Source organism: Chinchilla lanigera, unplaced genomic scaffold (assembly GCF_000276665.1).
Source record: "Chinchilla lanigera isolate Chin_1 unplaced genomic scaffold, ChiLan1.0 scaffold00041, whole genome shotgun sequence".
NCBI lineage: Eukaryota > Metazoa > Chordata > Mammalia > Rodentia > Chinchillidae > Chinchilla > Chinchilla lanigera.
This window is the reverse complement of record NW_004955442.1, coordinates 18,744,703-18,767,538: the sequence shown is the minus strand read 5'-3', so window position 1 is coordinate 18,767,538 and position 22,836 is coordinate 18,744,703. Positions and strand designations below refer to the sequence as shown.

Here is a 22,836-nt window from a genome sequence, read left to right as displayed (position 1 = left end):
TGGGGGATACAGTATTTGCTTTGGGAAACAAGTGGGGAAAAGTAATAGTATTTGATTAACATGAGAACTCTGCTAAATTTGACAGTAACTTTCCAAATTTGTACAAATCCAAGTATCTTTTGGGTTAAGACAGTGGTGGTGAACCTACAGCATGTGTGCCTCAGCAGGCTGTTTGTACCACTGAAAGCTCTAAAAAGTTCACCATCACTGGGTTAAGACAAGCAGCTTACTATGTACAGCCCAGCACAGACCAGGTGGGCCTTACGAACAGAGAGCCTAGCCAGGTGTGGTGGTACAAAGCTGTAATCCCAGCACTTGGAGGGCTGAGGCAGAAGGATCACTGCAAGTTCGAGGCCAGCTTGGGCTACCTAGTGAGTTCAAGGCCAGCCTAAACTGTATAGCAAGACCTTGTCTCAAAAACAAAAAATAAAACAAAACAAAACAAACACAAAACAAAACACACAACAGAACAGAAAGCCTGAAGTAAGGACTGCCCTTCCAGAGAGCAGCCACAGGTTGGGATGACAGGGTGTTCCCTCTGTAAAGGATCAGTCCCCAGATCATAATGGCACCCTGTTAGGAGCGACAGCAGGCCACTACAATCACACCAGCTCGTTTGGACTCATACATAGATTGTATATTTCAGGATCCCTGAAAATACATGACCTTATTTTCTTCAAGGGAACATGAATCAAAGTGACACCAGGTACCGGCAGGCTTCAGCTATTAAAACCACCTACGGTGTTACTCTGTACTTTTCCCTTCTTCCAGTTGCCATGAAGTCAACATTTAAGATGCACTGCCCAAGATGGCTAAGCAGCCATGTGCCTGGTGTTTGAAGGATGGGCAGAAAGCTGCCCCACGCACTCCAACAGCCAACCAGAACTGCTGCATGGGAAACCAGCAGACTTCTTATTCTTCATGGCTCTAGCACTGTGTGATCTCTTTGTTACTGCATCTCCCTGAGGCTAATCAACAGGGGGCACACTAAAGGTACTGCTGAAATACAGTGTAGCAACTCCCTCCACTCACCTGCTGGATAACAAGATTATAGACAACTTGTCGCTTCTTTCCGCAATGCTTTTTTCTTCTAAGAACCTTAGAGCTTAGGTGGAGCTCTGCACTGGGGGCTAAGGAAACACTGTCTGGACAAACCCAGCTTTCTGCCTCTTTGGGACAGTTAGCTCTGGTATGCCCACCTCCACTACCTGTGAGAGCAGCTTGTGGAGGGAGGTGTTACTGGACACACCTTCAGGAAGTTCTTCACCCGCTCTGGGTTATAGCAGCTGCTCTCACGACATATCCTCTCCACCTCCTTGATTTGCCCTGTCTTGCAGGCAGCCTGAATGTACTTCAGATGCACATCTGGGTCTTGGCTGAAGTTCACAATTGAGCCCAGGAAGTAGAAGAGGCCTATGAAGAGAGATTGCTCCATGTTTGCCCTCCTAACATTTACCTGCCTTCTCCATGACTGCTGTCCACCTTCCCTTGATGGCTGAGGCTGCAGTGACCCCACTCTACATCCCAGTACCCAGAGCCCACTCACACCTCTTCTTCCACATGGAGTTCTGCCCTGGCTCCCAAAACCAGACCTGATCTGTCTCTAATAAAGCCATTCCACCTGGAGCACTCTTTCTGGTGTGATGCACACAGAAGGAAAAGGAAGGTAACTGCTGAACACATACCACAGAGTGACAGCCCTCCACTGTGTGTTGTCACTCTGGACAGAACAAAGGAGCTGCCCTCTCTGGTCTGCCCAGATCAGACACCAGACCCTTCTACTAGGACCCAGGACAAACAGTACAGGATCTGAAATAAATTCTGTGCTAGACTGTGCTGCGGAGACACATGGCTTCACAGAGACTTCAGGTATACAAGGAAGATTCTAAGTCTCCCTACCCCAATGCAAGCCAATGTGATTTCTTTCTGTGGAAACACCTGAGAAGTTACTGAAATTCAGTAATATGCATGAGACAGTAATAACATTCTCCCCTTGGTTGAGTAGCTAGCAGGATCCAGGAAAGCAGGTGCAGTAGCAAGGTGGGGGAGCTGCACAGTTTACCTTCATAACTCTTGAAGGATTCAAAGAGCTCCACAAGGGACTGTGTGCCCAGCTGCTCATGGTACTTGGATGCCACCTGCACACACAGCTGAAGATTCTGTCTGATGTTAGCAGACAGCAAGGCACGAAGACATTCCAGAGAGTCCTCCACTGACAAGGAGCCGAAGAAGTTGATGAGCCACTGGAAACAAAGAAAGAGTCTGTATGCAGCTGTGCACAACTGTAAAAGCCGCTAACACTAGGGACATAACTAGGTCATCAGGCCTTGCTCCATCCCAACTGTCACAAATGTAAAGAATTTCTACTTAACAGGACTGAAAAGCAACCATCTATCATGATGAAAGTGGAAGCGAGGAGTACATTTGGGGTAAGATACAGACCTAAATTCTCCTCAAATAGTTCATAGTTGATATCAAAACTATTTGGTAAATGGAAACACAAGAGCTAGTCTAGCTTTTGCTAATGGTTTCAGGAGTGCTAACAGGTTGTCAGTGTTAAAATATCTCTATTCCTCTTATTAGACTAAGTCAGAGGTGGAAATTCGGGGGGGAAAGTGACATGGGGCCTAAACACACTGCTGAGCAGGTGAGGTCTGTCTGAATTCTTGGAAGAAAAGCGTGGAAGGCCCACACCTGGTCCCAAAATCCCAAACAGATATCAAGAGCATGTGACACAAAGGACCACACAGACACCAGCAACAAGGGAAGTGCCCCAGTGGTATACTATACCTCAGGATTGAGGAACTGAGTATGGACCACAGCCCTCTTGATGTCATAGAGGTCAGTGTAATGCTCCAGTGCCCGCTGCAGGAGACCTGCCTTCTCGCAGAGCTGGGCAATGTGGGCCCGATCGTAATGTGTAAACATCTGATTTCCAAGGATGGCATCTGCAACCTATGAAACAGCAAATTAGTGAGAAAACCTGATGGTGACAGTAACTTTTTAATGGCAACTGCTCAACTATGCTCCCTAGGATAGGGTACAGCTCATGGGGTGATGACTATGTTTCCACAGCAGAAGCAGCAAGCCATCTGAGGCCCTTTGTGTAAGGGTCCTCCAGTGTTGCAGAGCTGGCTTGGCCCACAATGCTGAAGATGGGCATATAAGTAATTCTGAGGCCTGGGATTACTCCAGAACCTTGCTGCAGCTCTTAAGAAATCACATTTTTTAAAATAAGGTTCTCTATGGCAAGATCAATGTGAAAGTTCAAGTGTATCAAGCTATCCTTTAATGAGCTCAACTTTCACACAAGGAATTGTCAGAATGCAATCTGAAAGTGACAGGTCATATTGTGTTCACTGGACTTGCTATTGAGTTAAAGGCAGAATTATGAGTGCTTAAAAAACAAACAGTCCTGGAAATAATTTTACTTTTTATAATTAATTTTTTGCAGTACTAGAGATTAAACCTAGGGTCCTGCTAAGTCACTAAATGGTTCAGGCTGAGCTTGAATTTGAAATCTTTTGCCTCAGCCTCCCTGAGCTGCTGGGGATTATAGGCACACATCACCATGTCCTCCTGCTGGGTTTTTTTTTTTTTGTTTTTTTGTTTTTTTGTTTTTTTTAAGATGGGGCCTAGTTATGTTCCCTAGGCTGCTCTGAACTCCTGTGCTCAAGCAATTGTCTTGTTTCAGCCACTCAAGTCCCTGGGACTACAAGTGGATGCCACCGCACCAACTACTGGAAAGAATTTTGATGAGGCCTAATATTGCCTCAGTAAGGACCCTGTGGGAGCTAATGTGGTGGCGCATGCTTATAATCCTAGCACTTAGTAGACTGAGGCAGAAGGATTGATACGAGTTCCGGAGGGTCCTCCATTGACAAGGAGCCAAAGAAGTTGATGAGACACTGGGAACACAGAAGGAGTCAGCTGTGCACAGTTGTAAATGCCACTAACATTTGGCACATAACTATCACAATGACGAGTGGGAGCAAGGAGGACACTTGAGATAAGATACAGACCTAAGCTATTCATAGCCTGGGCTACACAGTGAGTTCAAGGCCACCCTGAACTATATAGCAAGATCTTATCTCAAAAAAAAAAAAAAGAAAAAAAAAACTTTGTGGGATAAGAAGTAATCAGTGAACATACCAACCCTGTAGCCTTGCAGCATCATCTCACTGCTTATCTCTAACCTGTACCTAGTCCTGACAAGATACATTTCTGGGTGCCTTTCACCTGCAGCCCAGTATACACCTTCCTACCCCTTCTAGGCTGTAAGACACTGACCCGGTGTGGGGCTGGACACACAGCTGACCCCACACTGTTGCAGGGCTACACATGTGGTTCCCCATGGAACTAATAATCAACCCAAGTCCTAAGCTTCAGAGCAGCTCACACTTACCTGCTTCCCTTGTCCTTTGTTTGCTCTTGATCTTTCCTTACTATCCTCTTGTTTTTTAATATCGCCCCTTTATTAGACCAACAATGTGTTCTTGAGAATTTTGTTTTTGTGTTTATTTTTAGCAACAGCGTCTCACTACACAATCCATACTGGCCTTGAACTTGTAACCCTCCTGCCTCAGTGTCCCAAGGACTTGGATTATAGATGTACATCATGACAGTGGTTTGTTTTAGAGAATTTAGACAACACGGACGAGCAAAGACAGAAGCATGACCCAGTTCCCACCATCCAGAGAAGACTGCCTCACTGCTTTGGGCACAGTGCCCTCATCGTGCCCCAAATGCTTGCTTGCCCCTTGGGGTCTGACTGTTGAATTTCTGGTGGTATTTGGTATCTATTACATATAATCACCAAGTCATGAGAGTCCAAATACACCAAAGAGTAAATTAACATAGCTCCAGGGCTACACATATGGTTCCCCACAGAATTAACAATCAACCCATGGTCTTTTTGAGACAGGGTCTCGCTATGCAGTTCAGGCTGGCCTCGAGCTCACTTTGTGGCTGAGGCTGGTCTCAAACTTGCAACGATCCTCCTTCCTCAGCCTCCCAAGTGCTGGGATTATAGGCATGCGCCACCATGCCCAGCAATTAACATAGCTTTTATTTTCTTGAGGTATGATATGATTCACTTAGCAGCTGACTTGTGAATTTGAATAAACTCAGGTAATAAAACAAAATTAACAAACTCTTTCCCATTTTTAAGACAATATGTGGGGCCAGGGATATAGTTCAGTGGCACGAGCACCTGCCTGGCAAGTGCAAGGTCCTGAGTTTGAGTCTCGGAACAACAACAACAAAAAAGAAAAAATGTGACTATTAAGGAAAAAACAAGACAGATAAGTGAAAAAAAAGTTAATTTCTATAATCTTATCCAGGTACAAAAACTCTGATTAAAACAGGCTGATATAAATTGCTCTCTATCCCTTTCCTGTACTATGTATATACCTCTACATTTAACCGAAAATAGCATGTACATGTAATCTGATCCAAACTTCTCTCCACACCTCTCAGGCAGAAAAATGATCCCCATCACAGTAAGATACCACTGTTCCCATTAAAATTGATATTACTGTAATCCCAGCACTTGGGAGGCTGAGGCAGGAGGATCATTCCAAATTTGAGACCAGCCTGGGCTACAAAGTGAGCTCAAGGCCAGCCTGAACTGCATAGTGACACCCTGTCTCAAAAAAGACACATACAAAAAAATTAAATAGATATTATTTAAGAAAAAGGTGTTACAGGGCCAGGGGTTTAGCTCAGGGACACAACGCCTGCCTAGCAAGTGCAAGGTCGTGAGTTAGATTCCTGGTACTGGAGAAAAACAAACAAAAAAAAAGAAACAAAAGAAAAAAGTGTTGGAAAGGGCATGAAGAAATTGGAACCCTTTTGAACTGTGGGTGGGAATATAAAATGGTGAAGCCTTTTGGAATACGGTACAGTGGTTCCTCAAAAAGTTAAACTTAGAATGACTATACGATCCATCAGTTCCACTTCTGGTATATATGCAAAAAGAATTAAAAGCTGAGTCTTGAAGAAATACTTATATATCCATGTTCATAGCAGCATTGTTTACATTCGCCAGGAGGTAAATCAACCCATGTATCCATCAACAGATGAATGAATAAATAAAATGTAGTATATACATACAAATGAATACTATTCAGTCTTTTTTTTTTTTTGGTTTTTTGGTTTTTCTCCAGTACCAGGAACCAAACTCATGACCTTGCGCTTGCCAGGCAGGCGCTTTGCCACTGAGCTAAATCCCCAGCCCCCTCAGTCTTAAAAATAATTTGAGCTGAGTGTGGTGGTGCATGCCTGTAATCAAAGCCAGGAGGCTCTGGCAGGAGGACTGCCATGAATTTGAGGCCAGCTTGGGCCATACAGAGAGTTTAAAGTCAGCATGAGCTATATAGTGAGATCTTATCTCAAGAAGCCAAAAAATTTTTTTTAAATTTAAAAAGTTGGGAGCCGGGCATGGTGGTGCATGCCAAGAATCCCAGCACTTGAGAGGCTGAGGCAGGAGGATCATTGCGAGTTCGAGGTCCCCCTGGGCTACAAAGTGAGTTCAAGCCTGCTGCATAGTGAGACCCCATCTCAAAAAGACAAAAATAAAATAAAATAAAATGAAAAGTTGGAATTTTTGTTGGGTGTGGTGGCACATGTTTGTAATCTCAGCACTCAGGAGGTTTAAGTAGGAGAATTTTGAGTTCTAGGCCAGTCTGGACTACATTATAAAAACTTGTCTCAAGAAAAAGAAAGACTGCCGGGTATGGTGGTGCATGCCTATAATCCCAGCACTAGGGAGGCTGAGGCAGGAGGATCGTTGTAAGTTCGAGACCAGCCTGGGCTACAAAGTGAGTCAAAGGTCAGCCTGAACTGCATAGCAAGACCCCGTCTCAAGAAGACAAAACAAAACAAAAGAAAATAGACCAAGCCAAACAAAAAGATAAATATTTTAAACTTACATTTATATGAACTAGAATAGCTACTTTTACAGAAACAGGGAGTAGAATGCTGGTTGGCGAATACTGGGGACACGAGGGAATAGGAAGTTACTGGTAGTGGCTACACAGTTCTTTTCTGGGATGATGAAAAACTCTAGAAATAGCTAGGAATGGTGGTGCATGCCTGTTACTCCAGCTACTTGGGAGACTGAGGCAGAAGGACTGCCAAGTTCAAGGCCAGCCTGGGCAACTTGAGACCCTGTCTCAAAACAAGATTAAAGAAGGACTGAAAATGTATCTTGTTAGTGGAGTGTTTCCTTACCATGGATGAGATCCTGGATTCAGTACCCAGTAACAACAACAACAACAAAAAGTTCTGGAAATACACAGTGGTGATGGTTATTCAATCTTATGAGTGTTTTTAATGATACTGCATTGTACATTTAAAAATTGTTAAAATGGTAACCTCTGCTATAGAGATTTATCACAAAGAAAATGGAAAAAAGGAAGAAATGATTCCCCTGATTGGAACCGTTTCCGTGAAAGTCTTCCGCCAGGACTTCTGGAGAACCTGACAGGAAGTCGCAGAGAATGTCCACTGAAAAGTGCCAAGATGAAGCCTTGGTGAAAGCACAGCCCAGTGAAACCCCGTACTCAGGTGTGCACAGCCCACACGAGGTGCAGCAAGTGTTCTGCTCCTTGGTGTTAGTCTAGAGTGTCACTTGCCTGGGGTGCATGGATCAGATTCATCTCTAATAGCCGAGTCTGGAGGTGCCCCTCAGCCGGGCAATTATTCTTCAAAACATCCAACAGGAAGGAAGTACACTGCTGAATTAAACTGTTTTCCATGAAAATGTCCACAATCTGCAAAGATCCAAGCCACATTTTCATTAAAAGGAAGCAGTTTTATTTTCCTATTGAAATAGTTCCTGAAATAGAATCTCATTTAGAAATTCAGTCGTTAGTTCTCTCCTTTGCATTTTTTAATGTCTTCAAAATTCAAGAAATTCACAGCCATTATTTTTAAAAGGTAATTTTGTGAAATCACATCACTGATGCCATCCTCATCAATAGGACAAGTTACTGTAGTGGATTAAAGAGTAACTTTTTATAATGTGAGCAACCAGAATCCTCTGAAGTGATACAAATAATCAAGTAACAATTAATCAAAGCTACAGACAGCCAGTAGTACCTGTTGTCTGGCCCGTTTACCATCATTATTCAGGTACAAATGGGAAAATGTCAGCATTTACTCAGACATTAATTATTAAAGTTAAGGGCCGGAGATATAGCGCAGTGGCACAGTGCCTGTCTGGCAGGTGTAAGGTCCTGAGTTCGATTCCCAGAACCAGGAAAAAAAAAGTTTCTAATGTACATTAATTTAAAGAAAAAATAAGCCTTATAGGATGAGAAATATAGGTAATAAATTTAGTAGCTGTGCAATTGTTTTCATACTTAAAGTACAAGAGGAAAGTTTAAAAAATTTATGAAAAGTAATCAAGATTTAAACTGGAGATTTCTTTCCCATTGAGAGCTAAATAAATTGGTTCAAAATTCTTATTCACAATCAGTAAAATATCTGCAAATTTACAAGCATAAATCCAATAAAATTGCACTTATTATTTCTAGGCAGGTTGTTAGTTTTGTTGCCCTGCTTCGAGCTTTGCTACACATCTACGTTATTACCCAGAAGTTGTTTGAAACTTCACTGAAGTTATTTGATACGTGTTTATACCTAAATACTAAATAAGTTACACTAAACAGACTGGTGTCCACATAAATCCAGGGCAGGCAGACACCTACAAGAGGCAAATCTGCGTGACTTGACAGCAGCTGTCTTGGTGCTCAAGCAGACTTCAGGCTGTTCGTCATAAAGAGATAATAAGGTAGTAATGGGATGATGTGAAGAATGGGTTACCATGCTCAAATACCATCCTCACACCTTCCACCAATCACTATTTCAGAAAACAAAACCCTTACAACTGGACACACAAATCCTTCAACATATTTCCAATCAAAGGTAAACCAGGTATGGAGGCGTAAACCTATAAACCCAGGACTCTGGAGGCTAAGGATTGAGAGTTGGAGCCCAGCGAGGGCAACTTAGCAAGATCTATAGCTCAGTGCAAAGACCCTGGGTCCAATCCCAGGTCCCATGAAAGACAGAGAGGGAGAGGGGGAGGGAGGGAGAAGAGAATCTTTCTTTTTCTTTGGTCTTGTTTTTTTGAGCTGGGAATCAAACTCAGGATCTTGCACTTTCCAGGCAGGCATCGTGTCATTGAGCTATCTCCCCAGCACCCCTTTTTCGGTCTTTTTGAGACAGGATTTCACTGTGCAGTTCAGGCTGGCCTTGAGCTCACTTGGTAGCCCAGGGTGGTCTCGAACTTGCAACAACCCTCCTGCCTCAGCCTCTTGAGTGCTGGGATTACAGGCATGTGCCACCATGCCCGGCTGGGAATCTTCTTAATGGCTCTAAAAAGGCACAAAATATTGACCCCAGCAGGTTGTGCATACCTGGCTGACGTTGACCAAAGGCTCTTCATCCTGCACCAGCATTTGGGAAAACTGCAGACCCTGTTCGGGACTGATCCTCATCACACTTCTCAGCAAAAAGATCCAGTCTGGGGTATATCCAACCTGGACGTGAGGAAACACCAATTAGAGAAAGTAACTCAGACCATGCTCATAGTAACAGTAAAGACCTTAACATAGCCAAAGAAACGGAAATCCTGCAAAGTGAGCTGTCACACCACAATGGAGTGAAACTAGAAACCCATAGCAGAAACACATGTACTTAGAATACAATTACTTTTTTCCCTCTTGCTTTCTTCCTATTATCTTTCTTTTATTTCATACCTCATTTATATATTAACTTTTTCATATAAGGGAAATCATATGATATTTAAGCTTGTGTGTCTGATTTACTTCACTTAACATTATGGTCTCAAGGTATATCCCTTTTTCTGCAAATGCCTTAAGTTTAACTTTCTTTATAGCAGAGTAGTACTCCAGTATACCAGTTTCTTTATCCATTCATCTGTTAATGGGCATATAGGCTGTTTCCAAGTGTTAGCTACTATGAATTGTGCTGCTATAAACATGGGTATGGATACATCACTTGGTATGATGTTTTTAACTCTTTTCAGAAGATACATAAAAGGGGCATAGTTGGGCTGAATGGAATTTCTAGTTTTAGTTTTTTGAAGAATCTCCATACTGATTTCCATAGTGGTTGTATCAGCTGACACTCCGACCAGCACTGAAGAAGAGTTCTTTTTTTCCCACACCCATGCCAGCATTTGTTACTGGTTGATTTGTTGAGAGTAGCTATTTTTAGCTATGCTTTCTTTCTGTTTGACAGAATCTTAATGTTTTAATTTGCATTTCTCCAATGGCCAGCAATGTTGAATTTTTTTCATGTATTTATTAGCCAACTGTATTTCTTTAGCTTTCAATTCCATCTCCATTTGAGGGATGGAGCACAGAGTCTCAGTTTAGCGCTAAGCCCACATTACCCTGACTGCAAAGGACTCCATCTCCAGCTGGTTGGCTGTCTTCCAAGCAGACCCAGCACTGGCTCCAAGCCCGACAAGGAAGTCGTAGACCTTTTCTTAGCCAACCAGTGCCTGGTGTTCAGCACTGACAGCTCTTGCACACCAAAACACTTACATAGAAAGTATTTTACAAACTCCATATACAGCAAGTGCTCACCCACAATCCAACTCCAACATTTAAACATCCATTACCTTTTTGGCATAGAGCACGATTTTCTGGAATTGGCCTGTTTCTGCAAAACACTGGATAACTTTGCTTGGCACATTTGCCCGAAGGTACACACTCAGAGCGAGCATAGGGTCTGAAGTTTTGACCAAATCTCCCAGCTCCTCTGAACACTCCAGCTGTGTATGGCAAAGGAAAAGGTACAGTTAGGACCCAAACAGTAGTGTGCCTGTGCGCCTGTGACCTTGTTTTCAGTCTTTGATGGGGGTTGTCATTTCACAATCATTTTATCTTTTCCTTCCTTGTTTTTTTTTTTTTTCTGTCTTTTTTTTTGAGACAAGGTCTTGTTCTGCAGTTCAGGCTGGCCTTGAGCTCATTTTGTGGCCCAGGCTGGTCTCGAACTTGCAAGGATCTTCCTGCCTCAGCCTCCCAAGTCCTGGGATTACAGGCGTGCGCCACCATGCCCATCTCTTTCCTTTTCTTTCTTTCTTTTTTTTTTTTTTCTTGAGACAGGGTCTTGCTATGCAGTTCAGGCTGGCCTTGAACTCACTATGTTGCCCAGGTTGGCCTTGAACTTGCAGCGATCCTCCTGCCTCAGCCTCCTGAGTGCTGGAATTACAGGTGGGCAGTACCACACCCAGTCATTTGTTTTGGTTCTTTGAGACTCACTACCAAGTTCAGGCTGGCCTTGAACTCCCTATGTGGCCCAGGGTGGCCCTGAACTCACAACCAATCCTCTTGCCTCATACCTTATCTTCTTTTAACCACTTTTCTAAGAGTTGCTTGCGTCCCTGCTGAAGAACCGGTCGGCAAAGCTCTAAGGATTCAAGTTTATTGAGCTGACCCTGGTCAAGCAGGATTCCAAAGTACTGGAGCAAAGGAGAGGGTTGGCCTGGTTGGGCAGGTACACTCTGGAACTTCTGCACCGTGTCACTGGTACGCAGAATTCCCTGAAAATAAATGGAAAGGTAGGTATTTTTTGCTGTTATCACAGGACATCCTTCTACTTAATTTGCTTGTATTTAAGAAAATCTGCTGATGGACTTTTACATCAACTTGATAGGAACAAAAAGTCCTCTACCAAGCCAGTTGCTTTCAAATCCATCAATCATCATTACTGTAGGTCTACCTCCTAGGATGACTGCACATATTGCCTCTTATTTCTCCCTTAGCATGCTGCAGTGAGAATTAGTCCTCTAATTTGGCCTTGCAGTAGTGTAGTTCTATCACCATTATATTTTAATTCAAATTATTCAAAGTTCCAAATGAACACTACAAATGGTTTGTTCAGAGTTTGGTGTGGTGGTACATGCCTATAGCCTTAGTACTCAGGAGACTGAGGCAGGAGGATTGCTACAAGTTCGAGGCCACCCTGGACCATATAGTGACTTCAAGGCTAGCCTGCACTACATAGCAAGATCCTATCTCTCTTTTTTTTTTTGGTACCGGAAATTGAACTCAGGACCTTGCACTTGCCAGGCAGGTGCTTGTGCCGCTGAGCTATATCCCTGGCCCAAGACCCTAACTTGAAAAAAAAAAAAAAAAAAGGTTTGTTCAAAACAATCATCTGACAGAAATAATTCTTTCAAAGAGAAGTAACTTGAACAGTAATGTTAGGTGAAATAAATTAGACACACAAACTTAAATATCACGTTGTTTTTCTTATATGAGAAACCCAGGAGGGAGACTGATTGTTCTCAAAGGGGAAGGGGATAAGAAGAGAGGGAAGGGATATGGGATGAGAAAAGGTAGTGAGATGGGCTATGTACCTGTACCACCTCCACACAAGGAATATAAGCATATGTACTGCAAACATATAACAAGAAAAATAGGAAGGGGATGAAGGGATGGTGGTGGTCAGAGGGAGGGAAGGGAAAAGGGATGAAAAAAGGAATTTAGATGTGTTATGTACATGTACCAGCTTCCCACAAGGAATGTAAACATTATGTACTATTCTCATGTACTAATAAATTAAAATAATACAAAAAAGCGAAGCAATTTGAAAGTCTTTACTCAAGAGTAGACTGATTTATCTTGATGAAATAAAAGAAAATAAAAGAAAAAGCCAGAGGCAGAACTGTCATTCTCTAGAAATGTGGACAAAGTTCACACTAGAACTGTTGCTAGTAGATACAATCATCTAACATATTACAGTTTTATACGTAAGAGGCAGGAAGAGTGGAAAAGTCAAGTCACCCAAAGGTGAACCTGTACATAAGCTAAGATGCTGGGGAAGAAATATGCATCCACACAGATAAGAAAAGGAGTCCTCTATTCGGCAGCGCATATACAGGAAAAGGGAGACTCTGAAGAAGAGTATATTAGTGCAGCAAGGTTGTGCTTTTTATTTGTTTCTTTCTATTATGGTTATGCATTGGTAAAAAAATTGGAACTGAAGAACAAAAAGCACACTAATATACTCCAGCGTCAGCAGTGAAATGCTTCCATGATTTCTTTCTTTTTTTTTTGGTCTTTTTGGGACAAAGTCTTGCTATGCATTCAGGCTGGCCTTCAGTTCACTTTGTAGCTGAGGCTGGCTTCAAACTTGCAGTGATACTCCTGCCTCAGCCCTCCAAGTCCTGGGATTACAGGCGTGGGCCACTACGCTCGGCCTTTTTTATGATTTATTTCCCTGTCTAGGTTTGTTCCTAAATCTCCAGAATGGCATATAGTGTTCAAATTTCATTACCTTTGGTGCAGATGCTGCTACTTTGGCAGCTTCAGCATAGTTGCTCTGTGCAAACAGAGCATTGAATTTCCTCACAAACAATTCCTCTGCCCCGGGCAGGTTACTACGAACAGCCAAGCGCAAACCCAGGTCTGGATTCTGAAGCACATTGGTTGTATAGTTCACAATGTTCTCTTCTTCAACACAAACTGACAGCACCTGTAAGGATCCACCGAGTGAGATAGGCTCCACTCACACACACACACACACGCACATACACACACACACAAAGGGCGCACGCGCACACGCTCCTCCACCTTCCTTCACAGCACTGCAGTCTTAGCTGATGTCCCAGGCTTGTGTGGCACATGCCTGTGATGTGGCACATGCCTGTGATGTGGCCCTTGGAGTGAAAGGATACAGAAATGCCAGCTGGCTAAAGTGGGATTGCTTCATACAGCGACAACACGGGATTCTATACAGCTGTTGACTAATCAACTGAGAAAAATATAAAGTCACACGTGCACTGACCATAGTGATATGCTGAGGATACTAAAAATATCTGTCTGGTTATACTGACAAATTCCTGCCCCACCCCCCTGCTTTGGAGACGGTCTCACTATGTAATTCAGCCTGGCCTTGAGCTTATGTAGTCCAGGCTGGCCTCAAACTTGTAGAAATCCTCCCGCCTCAGGTGCCAAAGTGCTGGGCTTACAGGCATGTGCCACCACACTCAGCTCTTCTCATTATTTTTCTTATGAGTGTATAGATTTCCTTTTCTTTTTAACTTTGGTTGAGAAAGGTAACTTTGATAACGTAGTATCTACTTTTCCTACTTTGTCCAGTCAGTGAGTGCATGGCGTGAGATGATCATGCTGTGTTAGAAATGTGGCTCCCCTAGCAGACACTTCATGTAGGAAGGAGCTGCTTGCTTCCGTCTCAGAATCAATCATGTCTTAGAGCTAGTGCTGAGTGAAGAAGGGATGATATGAAGGGGAAAGCAGACACAGATGTAACTTTAATAACAGAAGCTAACTCTTCCTGGTCGCTTCCCTGGAGGAGGAGGAAAGTTTAAGCTGCAGTGCTCAGTGCATACAAGTGGTGGGAAATGAAACCTCAGAGTTACACACCTGTCCTTTTTTGTTGACACCGATAATCCCAGAGGTAGGTTCATGTGGAGCAGTTACGAAGATTGTGTCAGCACTGATACGGTTCATGTAGATGCACACGCCAGACTCTAGGTCATACATATGAAGATAGCCATACTTTGTGATCAAGTAGATAACACCATGATTAGCTCCAATCTGTATGACAGAGTAAAACAGGATAGAAAAAACAGAGAAGCCAAGTTGGGCAAAAGAACTCACAAATGATGAAAAGGATTCTTGAGTCTCCTAGGCCAAGATCATCAGTAGAAGCAATGCTTCCCTGATATACGGATTCTAAGTCCTATCCCACACCTTGGCCTGTTAATAGCAAAGTTCTGACCAAGAACAGAGCACCACTGAGGTTTAGAGGCAAGAATCAGCTTTATTATGCTGGTGGACCCGACTGGGATCGCTCCCAAAGAAGTTGGGCCCCCACAGCTCAGGGAGCAAGGTTTTTCTGGGGTTTTGAAGTGGAAGTACAGAAGCAGAATGGCTTGTTGTTTGGGGATTGGTTCTTCCAGAAGCGGAAGTCCAGCCTTTTTTGGGAAGCGGAAACTTAACTAAGTAACAGGAACTGAGGTCAACTGGTGGTTTAAGCAGGAGGGACCCTATCATCTTATGGGGGGGGTGCATTGTCTGTTATAGACCTAGTGTTAAAGCAAATATTCTGCCCAGTCATTCTCAAAGGTCTGAGAAAACTGGCCTATTTAATACATTTTTCAGGTAGGGACATCCTTTTCATAGTTTCTTTCTTTTGGAGACAGGATGGCTGGTCTTGAACTTACTCTGTAGGTCAACTGGCCTCAAACTCGAGGCAATTCTGCTTTAGCCTTTGAAATACTGGGGTTACGGGCATGTACTACCATTTGACTTTTCTCTAGTTTCTCACCAAACTCCTTTAGGCAAGCTGCAAATTCATAAAAGAAAGAGAAAGTTTTAGACAAAGACCTCAAATACTGATTTCACTTTCTCCTCTTCCTCTTCTTCCTTTTCTTTTTTTGTCTTGTCTTTTTGAGACAGGGTTTCACTATGCAGCTCAGGTTGGCCTTGAACTCACTTTATAGCCTACGCTGGTCTCCGACTCAGAGTAATCCTCCTGCCTCAGCCTCCTGAGTGCTGGGAGTAGGGGTATGTATCATCACACTCAGTTTCTTTATCTTACTCTTAAATATATCTCAGATAGGCCAGATTTGCAATAATAAATATAATTAAGAGAGCAATAGAAAAAATATGGGTAACTATTGTGTTCATCTTAGCAGCACAGAATTATTTTCAAAACATCATACCAAAGTTACATAAAAATACAAAACTTCAGCCTGGTGTGGTGGCACAAGCCAGTAATCTTAGCACTCTTGGAGGCTGAGACAAGAGGATCATGAGTTCAAGCCCAGCCTGGGTAGCTCAGTGATTTATTGAGATCCTGTCCCCCTAAAAAATGCTGGGGACCATAACTCAGTGTGAAGGACCTGATTTTAGTCCCTAGTACTGGAAAAAATCCTATATGATGGAATACACCACAAATAAACCTTTGTTGTGACTAGGGAAAATACTTGAAACGTATCAGACAGCATTCCAGAACTACAAAGCACTCTTACAAGTAAGATAAAGATTCTGACTGAAAAAATGCAAAGACCAGGAAAAGGCAACTAGCAAGATGAACATGATAAACCCATTCTTTCTCACCAGAAAGCAAGGGAAGAAAAGAAAACCACTGACCACTGTCCAGCTATCAAGGACAGCAGAAGTAAGGAGTATGGTCATGAATGTCAGTGACATGCTCATGCCCCTGGCCCACAGTTTCCTACCCAGAAATTTATCTTCATACTTTTGGGCTGATGCACAAAGATGTATGCACCACAGTGTTCCTTGAAGTGCTTACTGTAAACCTAAAGGTCCATTAATGGGACTGTTCGAGGTATAGCACACCACAAAACACATGATACAATGAAATAACAATAAATGTGTTATTTTATTGATCTATGACATAGCTGACAGTCATAAAGCAGCAAAGATAGTGTTCAGCCATTTTTATAGGAGTCTATTTGTATATATCTCCATAAATATATGCATAAGAAGTTACTTTCAAAGTGATGGTTACAATTATCAGTCATGGTAGGATTTTAGTAGATATTTAACTCTGCTGCTAAATTTATTGATATTGTTGGCAATTGATACACAACGTTTCTTTTTATAAAACAGAAAAAAGTTAATTTCACCTTAGTAAAAAAATTACATTCTTTGCTGGGCGTGGTAGTGCACACCTGTAATCCCAGCACTCGGGAGGCTGAGGCAGGAGGATTGTTGTGATTTCAAGGCCAGCCAGGGATACAAAGTGAGCTGAAGGTCAGCCTGAACTGCACAGACAGACCCTGTCTCAAAAAGACCAAAAAAAATATTACATTCTCTGATCAGGTAATTACTACCAGAAATCTAAATTACAGGAATTGTAATTATGATCAGATATTTGAAAAGAACAAAAAAGGTAAATAGCTAAAACATCCTCCAATTATAGTGCACCCTTTAAAAAAACCTGCTTATTTCCTATAATGTTTGCAAGAATAAAATACCTTATGGAAATACCAACAATGTACTCAGAAAAACAGTAAAAGGGAGAATAGATCATATAATCTTTTTTGTTGCTTTTTTGTTTGAGACAGGGTCTTGCTCTGTAGTTCAGGCTGCCCTTGAACTCACTATACAGTCCAGAGTGGCCTTGAACTTGCGGGGATCCGCCTGCCTCAGCTTCCCAAGTGGTGGAATTATGGGTGTGCAACACCACACCTTGTGAATCACATAATCTTGTATAGTATGATCCTAATTTTGATCAGAAAAGGTTTATATCTAAATTTTTATATAGCAAGTAGTAAGCACTTTGATGTATACTCAACTGGAGGACTATTTTCTTCTTCATATATTCTTTTACCACAGAGATCATGTAACTTTTTATATTAAAGGGAAAAGGTCTAGGACTTTGGTGCATGAGGTGGAAGAGTCTCGTGCTGCTTTACCCCATGCAACCCCTTCTGTAAGCAGGACCTTTCCTAATCTTGCACAAAGTCCCAGGCTTCTAAATGGGTAGGGATCACAGATCTTGGATGAAGGGAGACAGGCAAACTCTAGGTGGCAGGCTCCTGTACCTAAGAAGGTGCCATAATAGATACTTTAGAACATGAAGATGTTCAGAGAGCAGTACATCCATACCTGCATAGCCACTGGAAAATCAGTTTGTGCCTCTGGAGGGAAAAACACATCCACAGCTTTCTTTACGAAAGGCTGGTTTCCTGCTGCAGGCTGTCCAACTTCGATTATGTGCAACTAGAAGAGAGATTTTAGGTCAATCCAAGTTAACTGTCCTGTGGCAGATAGGTGCTAACCAAGGCACAGTGGTTGAGTGGCGTAGCCTCAGTTCTAAGCTCTGTACGACAAACACTAAAGCTTACATTCAAATAAAACAAACTGGGAGTGTTGACTCATATCTGTAATACCAGCACTTGGGAGGCTGAGGCAGAAGGATCCTGAGGTCCAGGTCAGCCTAGACAATTTAGGGAATGTAACACTGCCCTAGATTACAGAGCAAGAGACTGTCTCAAACACACACACACATCCCATCGGTAGTGGGTTGACAACTGGCGGTCAACTTATAACCCTCAGCTGAACTGAGTAAGCGTGGTGCTGGGTGTGGGAGGCCCACCTGAGGACTGTTGCTAGCTGCATAAGAGACAGACCTGGAGAAGAAGAAGGAGGCTTTTGGGAACTGAGCAAGGCTGTTGGAAGCCGGTAGATGCTGTAAGGAGCTGTTGGTTCCTTTGGGGGAGCTTGTCATGCTGCCTTTCCTGATGAACTCGGCTGTTTTCATCCTCCAAGGAGCTCGGGACCTCGTTGGCACTGAGAATAGCTTTGGTTCACTTTGAGGGAGCTCCTCACTTGGAGTATTGCTTACTGGCTCCTGAAGAAGCTTGCTGCTTTGGCTTTCCTGATGGGAACTCAGCTGTCTCGATCACTGGAGGAGCTTGGCACCTCACTATTGCTGAGCATGGCTTTGGTACCTTTTGGGGGAGCCCTGGTTCTTACTTTGAACGTTGCTTCCGGGCTCCAGTGCAGATGGCTCAGCCTGCTAGCACAGATCCTTCACTAGATTCCACCACTGCCCTTTGGGCGTTTCCAGCACAGATCCGTGAAACAGGCCTGCATGAGACGTTGTCATGGGCTCTGAGCCTCTGGCTGGGTTCATGGGAGGCATCATTATGGGCTCTATTCAGCTGGACTCATGCAGGACATTATTTCAGAATCCAGGCCCTCAGCTGGATTCCTGGTCTATAGTGTGTGGACAGGTTTTCTGCATGCTCTTAGGTATATCATTCTTTGGGTGACTATTATAAATAATCTTATAAAATATGTGTCCTGTATGCTATTGTTCCCCTTGCAAATAACCCCAAACCACCACACCACCACAACCACCAACAAAGTAAGACAACCCCTTTTCTAAGATTCTTGTGATTATTCACCAAACTGCTCCATAAACCAGGTACAACGGAAAGAACCAATGCCAGGAAACCTAAGAACATTCAGCTTCAGGAGGCCGGCTGAGTCACGTCTCCATTCTCTGGGCTCTGATATTGATTCTCCAGAAACAAATGCATCAACTGGAGCCTGTTACCCCCCTTACTATTCCAACTCTGTTCTCTCATCCCCCAGATACAGCTCAGGCTAACAAGAACCACTCAGTCAACAAGACTCCTCCCTGAATACCAAACTCATGAGACAGTCTGACTCACCATGGCATAGCCCTGAGTGCTTCAAGGTTATGCTAGGGAACGTAAGAATCCCTGTAGAATGCTGAGGAATAACTGAGGATGAGGGGACCCTGCCTGCTTTTATCAGAACAGCTCCAAGTTCCTGTTTTACAAAGGTGCCTTCCCTATAACTTTGATCAAAAGAAAAAAATGTCATAGTTCAAATAAGACGGGGCGGGAGTGGGGACGGCGGCAAAGAGGGCACCAAAAACAACACTCTAGAAAAAGTCACGAGCAGAGGTGGGCTAAAGACATGATACAACTGCAAAGTGGGCTAGGAGGGGAGGCTGACATGGCATCATGCTGGGGCTACTGTGGGTCACAGGGGAGAGGACACTTCAAGACAGTGGTGAACCTGTGATACTCATGTCACAGCAGGCACACAGACCCCTCTGTCATTGCCTCAGCATGCCCCAGTAGCCAAGCATCAGATAACTGCACAAAAGCATGTTAATTGCAAACTTTTACCTTTCAATACAAAGCTGTATCAATGAAAGCTGTTATTGTGTCTTTAAGAAAAACGATGTTCATGTATGAGTTATTTTCTAAACTAAACCCTCAGTATTCAGGTTTAATTGCAATCTTGGCACTTTGTGATTAAATAAGTAAATTTTGCCTGGTGTGGTGGTGCATGCCTGTAATCCCAGCACTCGGGAGGCTGAGGCAGGAGGATCGCAGTGAATTTGAGGGCAGCCTGGGCTACACAGTAAGTTCAAGTCCAGCCTAACCTACATAGTGGGACCTTAACTTAAAAAAAAAAAAAGAAGTGGGTTTTGGGTTATAGTTTGGGCACTCGGTCTCTAAATGGTTCGCCATCACTGCTTTAAGATAAAAGGTAGTTTCGGGAAACTGGTGAGGCTTCTAAAGACATGATCTTGCACAAAGTCCCAGACCTTTCAATGGGTTTGGATGAATCACAGATCTTGGAGAGAGGGAGCTGGCAATACAAACTGTAGGTGGCATTTCCTATAACTAAGAAAGTGCCTCAGTGGTTATTTTATTTAAGTTTTTTTTGGGTTTTTGAGACAGAGTCTCACTATGTAGTTCAGGTTGGTGAGTGAACTCACTTGTAGCCCAGACTGGCCTTGAACTTGTGGTAGTTCTCCTGCTTTAGCCTCCCAAGTGCTGGGATTAAAGGCATGCACCACCATACTTGGCTTGTTAATTTTTTTCCTCAGTGGGTATTCTGGAACATGAAGATGTTTAGAGAGCAGCACATCCACACCTACACAGCCACTGGAAAATCAGGCCATTCTCTCAGGGCTTAGTCACATTTAAGACATGCAAGACTTGCTAAAGGTCAGACAGTGACAACAGAAAAAAAGAAAGCTCAAGATTTCTTCTAAAGAGTTAAGGACAGTGACACTACAACAAAAGTGGAGGTATGGGAATAGAAGCCAGGGATCTCAGAAAGCAGTAGAAAGGTATGACTTCGGACAGGCATCTACTTGTGAAAAGGTCCACAATAAGGAATGCAGTCCAGGAAACTCCCAAGTGTCTGATGAAATCCCAGCAGAACACTATGACTCTCCAACATCAGAAGTTCTTATACCTCCACACCACTGTCCATGGCAGTCCTGCCAAAAAGGGGCTGTCCAGGCCCCAAGCCTAGTAACAGCCAACTAGCTCTCAGGTACAGCCTTGTCTTTCTTGTCTTTCTGCAGCTTTTCTGAGATCTGCCCCACTTCCATCCTACCACAAGGGCAGAACAATGCCTTGGGTGGTGCAGAAGCCATGCCTTAGAGCAAAGAGGGTACCACACCGTGATCTCAGAGCCATCTCTTCCAGGAAGCTGATGCCTGACAGCAGAAACTGTGCCTCACTTTTTTTCATGGCCCATCTCAGTACAGTCTAAGAGGATTTGTAGGGAAAGGGTTCATCTGAAGAGTAGTTGACTTTAGTTTTTTTTGTCTTTTGTCTTTTATTTTTGTTTTTGTTTCAGTACCAGAAATCAAACTCACGACCTTGTGCTTGCCAGGCAGGTGCTGTGCCACTGAGCTAAATCCCCAGCCCCTGAGTAGTTGACTTTAGTTTCTAACTTTATACCAAGGTTGCTACCAAACCACTGGCATGTACAAAGGAGTACTAAATCTCACAGGAGATCTTGTTTCCATAGGCACTGGAAGGCCGTGCTGCATCCCCAGCTGCACTCATGACACTGAATCCTCCTACCATTTCTTGGAGAAGACAAAGTGAAGTTGACCTTACCTTGCCTCCTGCAGGACTGCGGACAGCAAAGCAGAAAAGGGTGGAGGGCTTGGCATTCCCCTCCATCTTGAACTCTGCAAAAGCAGCAGCATGGCCTTCTATGGGCTGTGAGACCTTCCTCTCCACAGAGTAGAGCTGCATTGCCCCAACCACACGATTTTGCTAAGAAAAGATATTTTGTGATTAATGAAAAAGAAACAATTCTTAAAAACATATGATAACTGGGTTTGATGTGGAAATATGGCTGAGTGTGCTGGTGTATCCCTGTAATCCCAGCATTTGGGAGGCTGAAGCAGGAGGATCATCATGAGTTTGAGGTTAGCCTGGGATACATAAATTCAAGATCGGTCTCAACTACATAGTTGAGACCCTGCCTCCAAAAAAGTAAATATGGCTACAAATAAACAAACAAGATTACAAAATAGTAAGATACATAATCCTAATTTGTTCTTTTTTTTTTTTTTTTGCTACCAGGAATCAAACTCAGGACCTTATGCTTGTCAGGCAGGCACTGTGTCACTGAGCTATATTTCTGGCCCCCTAATTTGTTAAATATAATCTTTGTGTATTTTGTCATAGAAAATAAGTCTTGGGAGGAAAGACTACAAAATGTCAACAGTAGTTTAATTAGGATAATGAGTTACAGGATAATTTAAAAAACTGCTTGTCTGCAATGTATAAAGAGCAAATATTCAATTTAATAAAAAAAGACTAATATCTTTAATAAAATTCAGAATTTATATTTTCTAGCAAAGAGTCCCAGTACATTATTCTCAATATCAAATGCTCAACTACAGAATAAATGGAACATGAAAACATCAGTGAAGTTCCTGTAATTCAACATTCAAGCCTTACCTCTGTCAACCAGGCCCCTAAGTAGTCTGTGGGTAAAATTCACATCCTCAGTCTATTTCCCACCTACTCATATTTCCTTAAAGCAGAAAAACATGACTTCAACTTCTCTTTCTTTAAAAAAATATCTTTTAATCCCAGTACTTGGGAGGCTGAGGCAGAAGCAGCGCAAGTTGGAGGCCAGTCTGTGTGACAAGAGAGCTTGAGGCTGCTCAGTGGGACCTTGTCTCAAAAACTAAGATCTAGATTAAGTCAGGTCCTGCGTTCAGTTGCCAGTACCACCAAAACAAAACTCTTCTAATGTCCAGCATTTCCCTATTGTACAGACTTACGGACACACTAAAAGTCCTTATGCAAAGGAAAGAAATCAATCACAAAAGACAAGATATTGTCTGATTCTACCTATGAAATAAATACCCAGAAGAGGGAAATCTGTAGGGTGAGAAAGTAGATCAGTGTTTGCCAAATGGTAACATTAGGGAGAAATGAGTAACTTGCAGGTAAGTGGTATGCACTGTAACAGAAGAATGAACAAG

General features: G+C 43.0%; 1 protein-coding gene across 5 annotated transcripts in view; it reads right to left on the bottom strand.

Moving 5' to 3' along the window:
• The window catches only part of Cltcl1 (clathrin, heavy chain-like 1), a 115,440-nt gene that overhangs the window by 35,920 nt on the left and 56,684 nt on the right, over nucleotides 1-22,836 (bottom strand). For all 5 annotated transcript variants that reach the window (XM_013517955.1, XM_005391782.2, XM_005391784.2 and 2 more), the window contains 11 exons: nucleotides 21,449-21,610; nucleotides 17,649-17,762; nucleotides 14,430-14,603; nucleotides 13,321-13,518; nucleotides 11,381-11,581; nucleotides 10,658-10,810; nucleotides 9,426-9,548; nucleotides 7,638-7,775; nucleotides 2,791-2,955; nucleotides 2,063-2,243; nucleotides 1,250-1,413 (listed from right to left, as the gene is read on the bottom strand). In XM_013517955.1, the coding sequence (XP_013373409.1) occupies nucleotides 1,250-1,413; nucleotides 2,063-2,243; nucleotides 2,791-2,955; nucleotides 7,638-7,775; nucleotides 9,426-9,548; nucleotides 10,658-10,810; nucleotides 11,381-11,581; nucleotides 13,321-13,518; nucleotides 14,430-14,603; nucleotides 17,649-17,762; nucleotides 21,449-21,610 (1,773 nt within the window). The remainder of the gene's footprint in view (nucleotides 1-1,249; nucleotides 1,414-2,062; nucleotides 2,244-2,790; nucleotides 2,956-7,637; nucleotides 7,776-9,425; nucleotides 9,549-10,657; nucleotides 10,811-11,380; nucleotides 11,582-13,320; nucleotides 13,519-14,429; nucleotides 14,604-17,648; nucleotides 17,763-21,448; nucleotides 21,611-22,836) is intronic.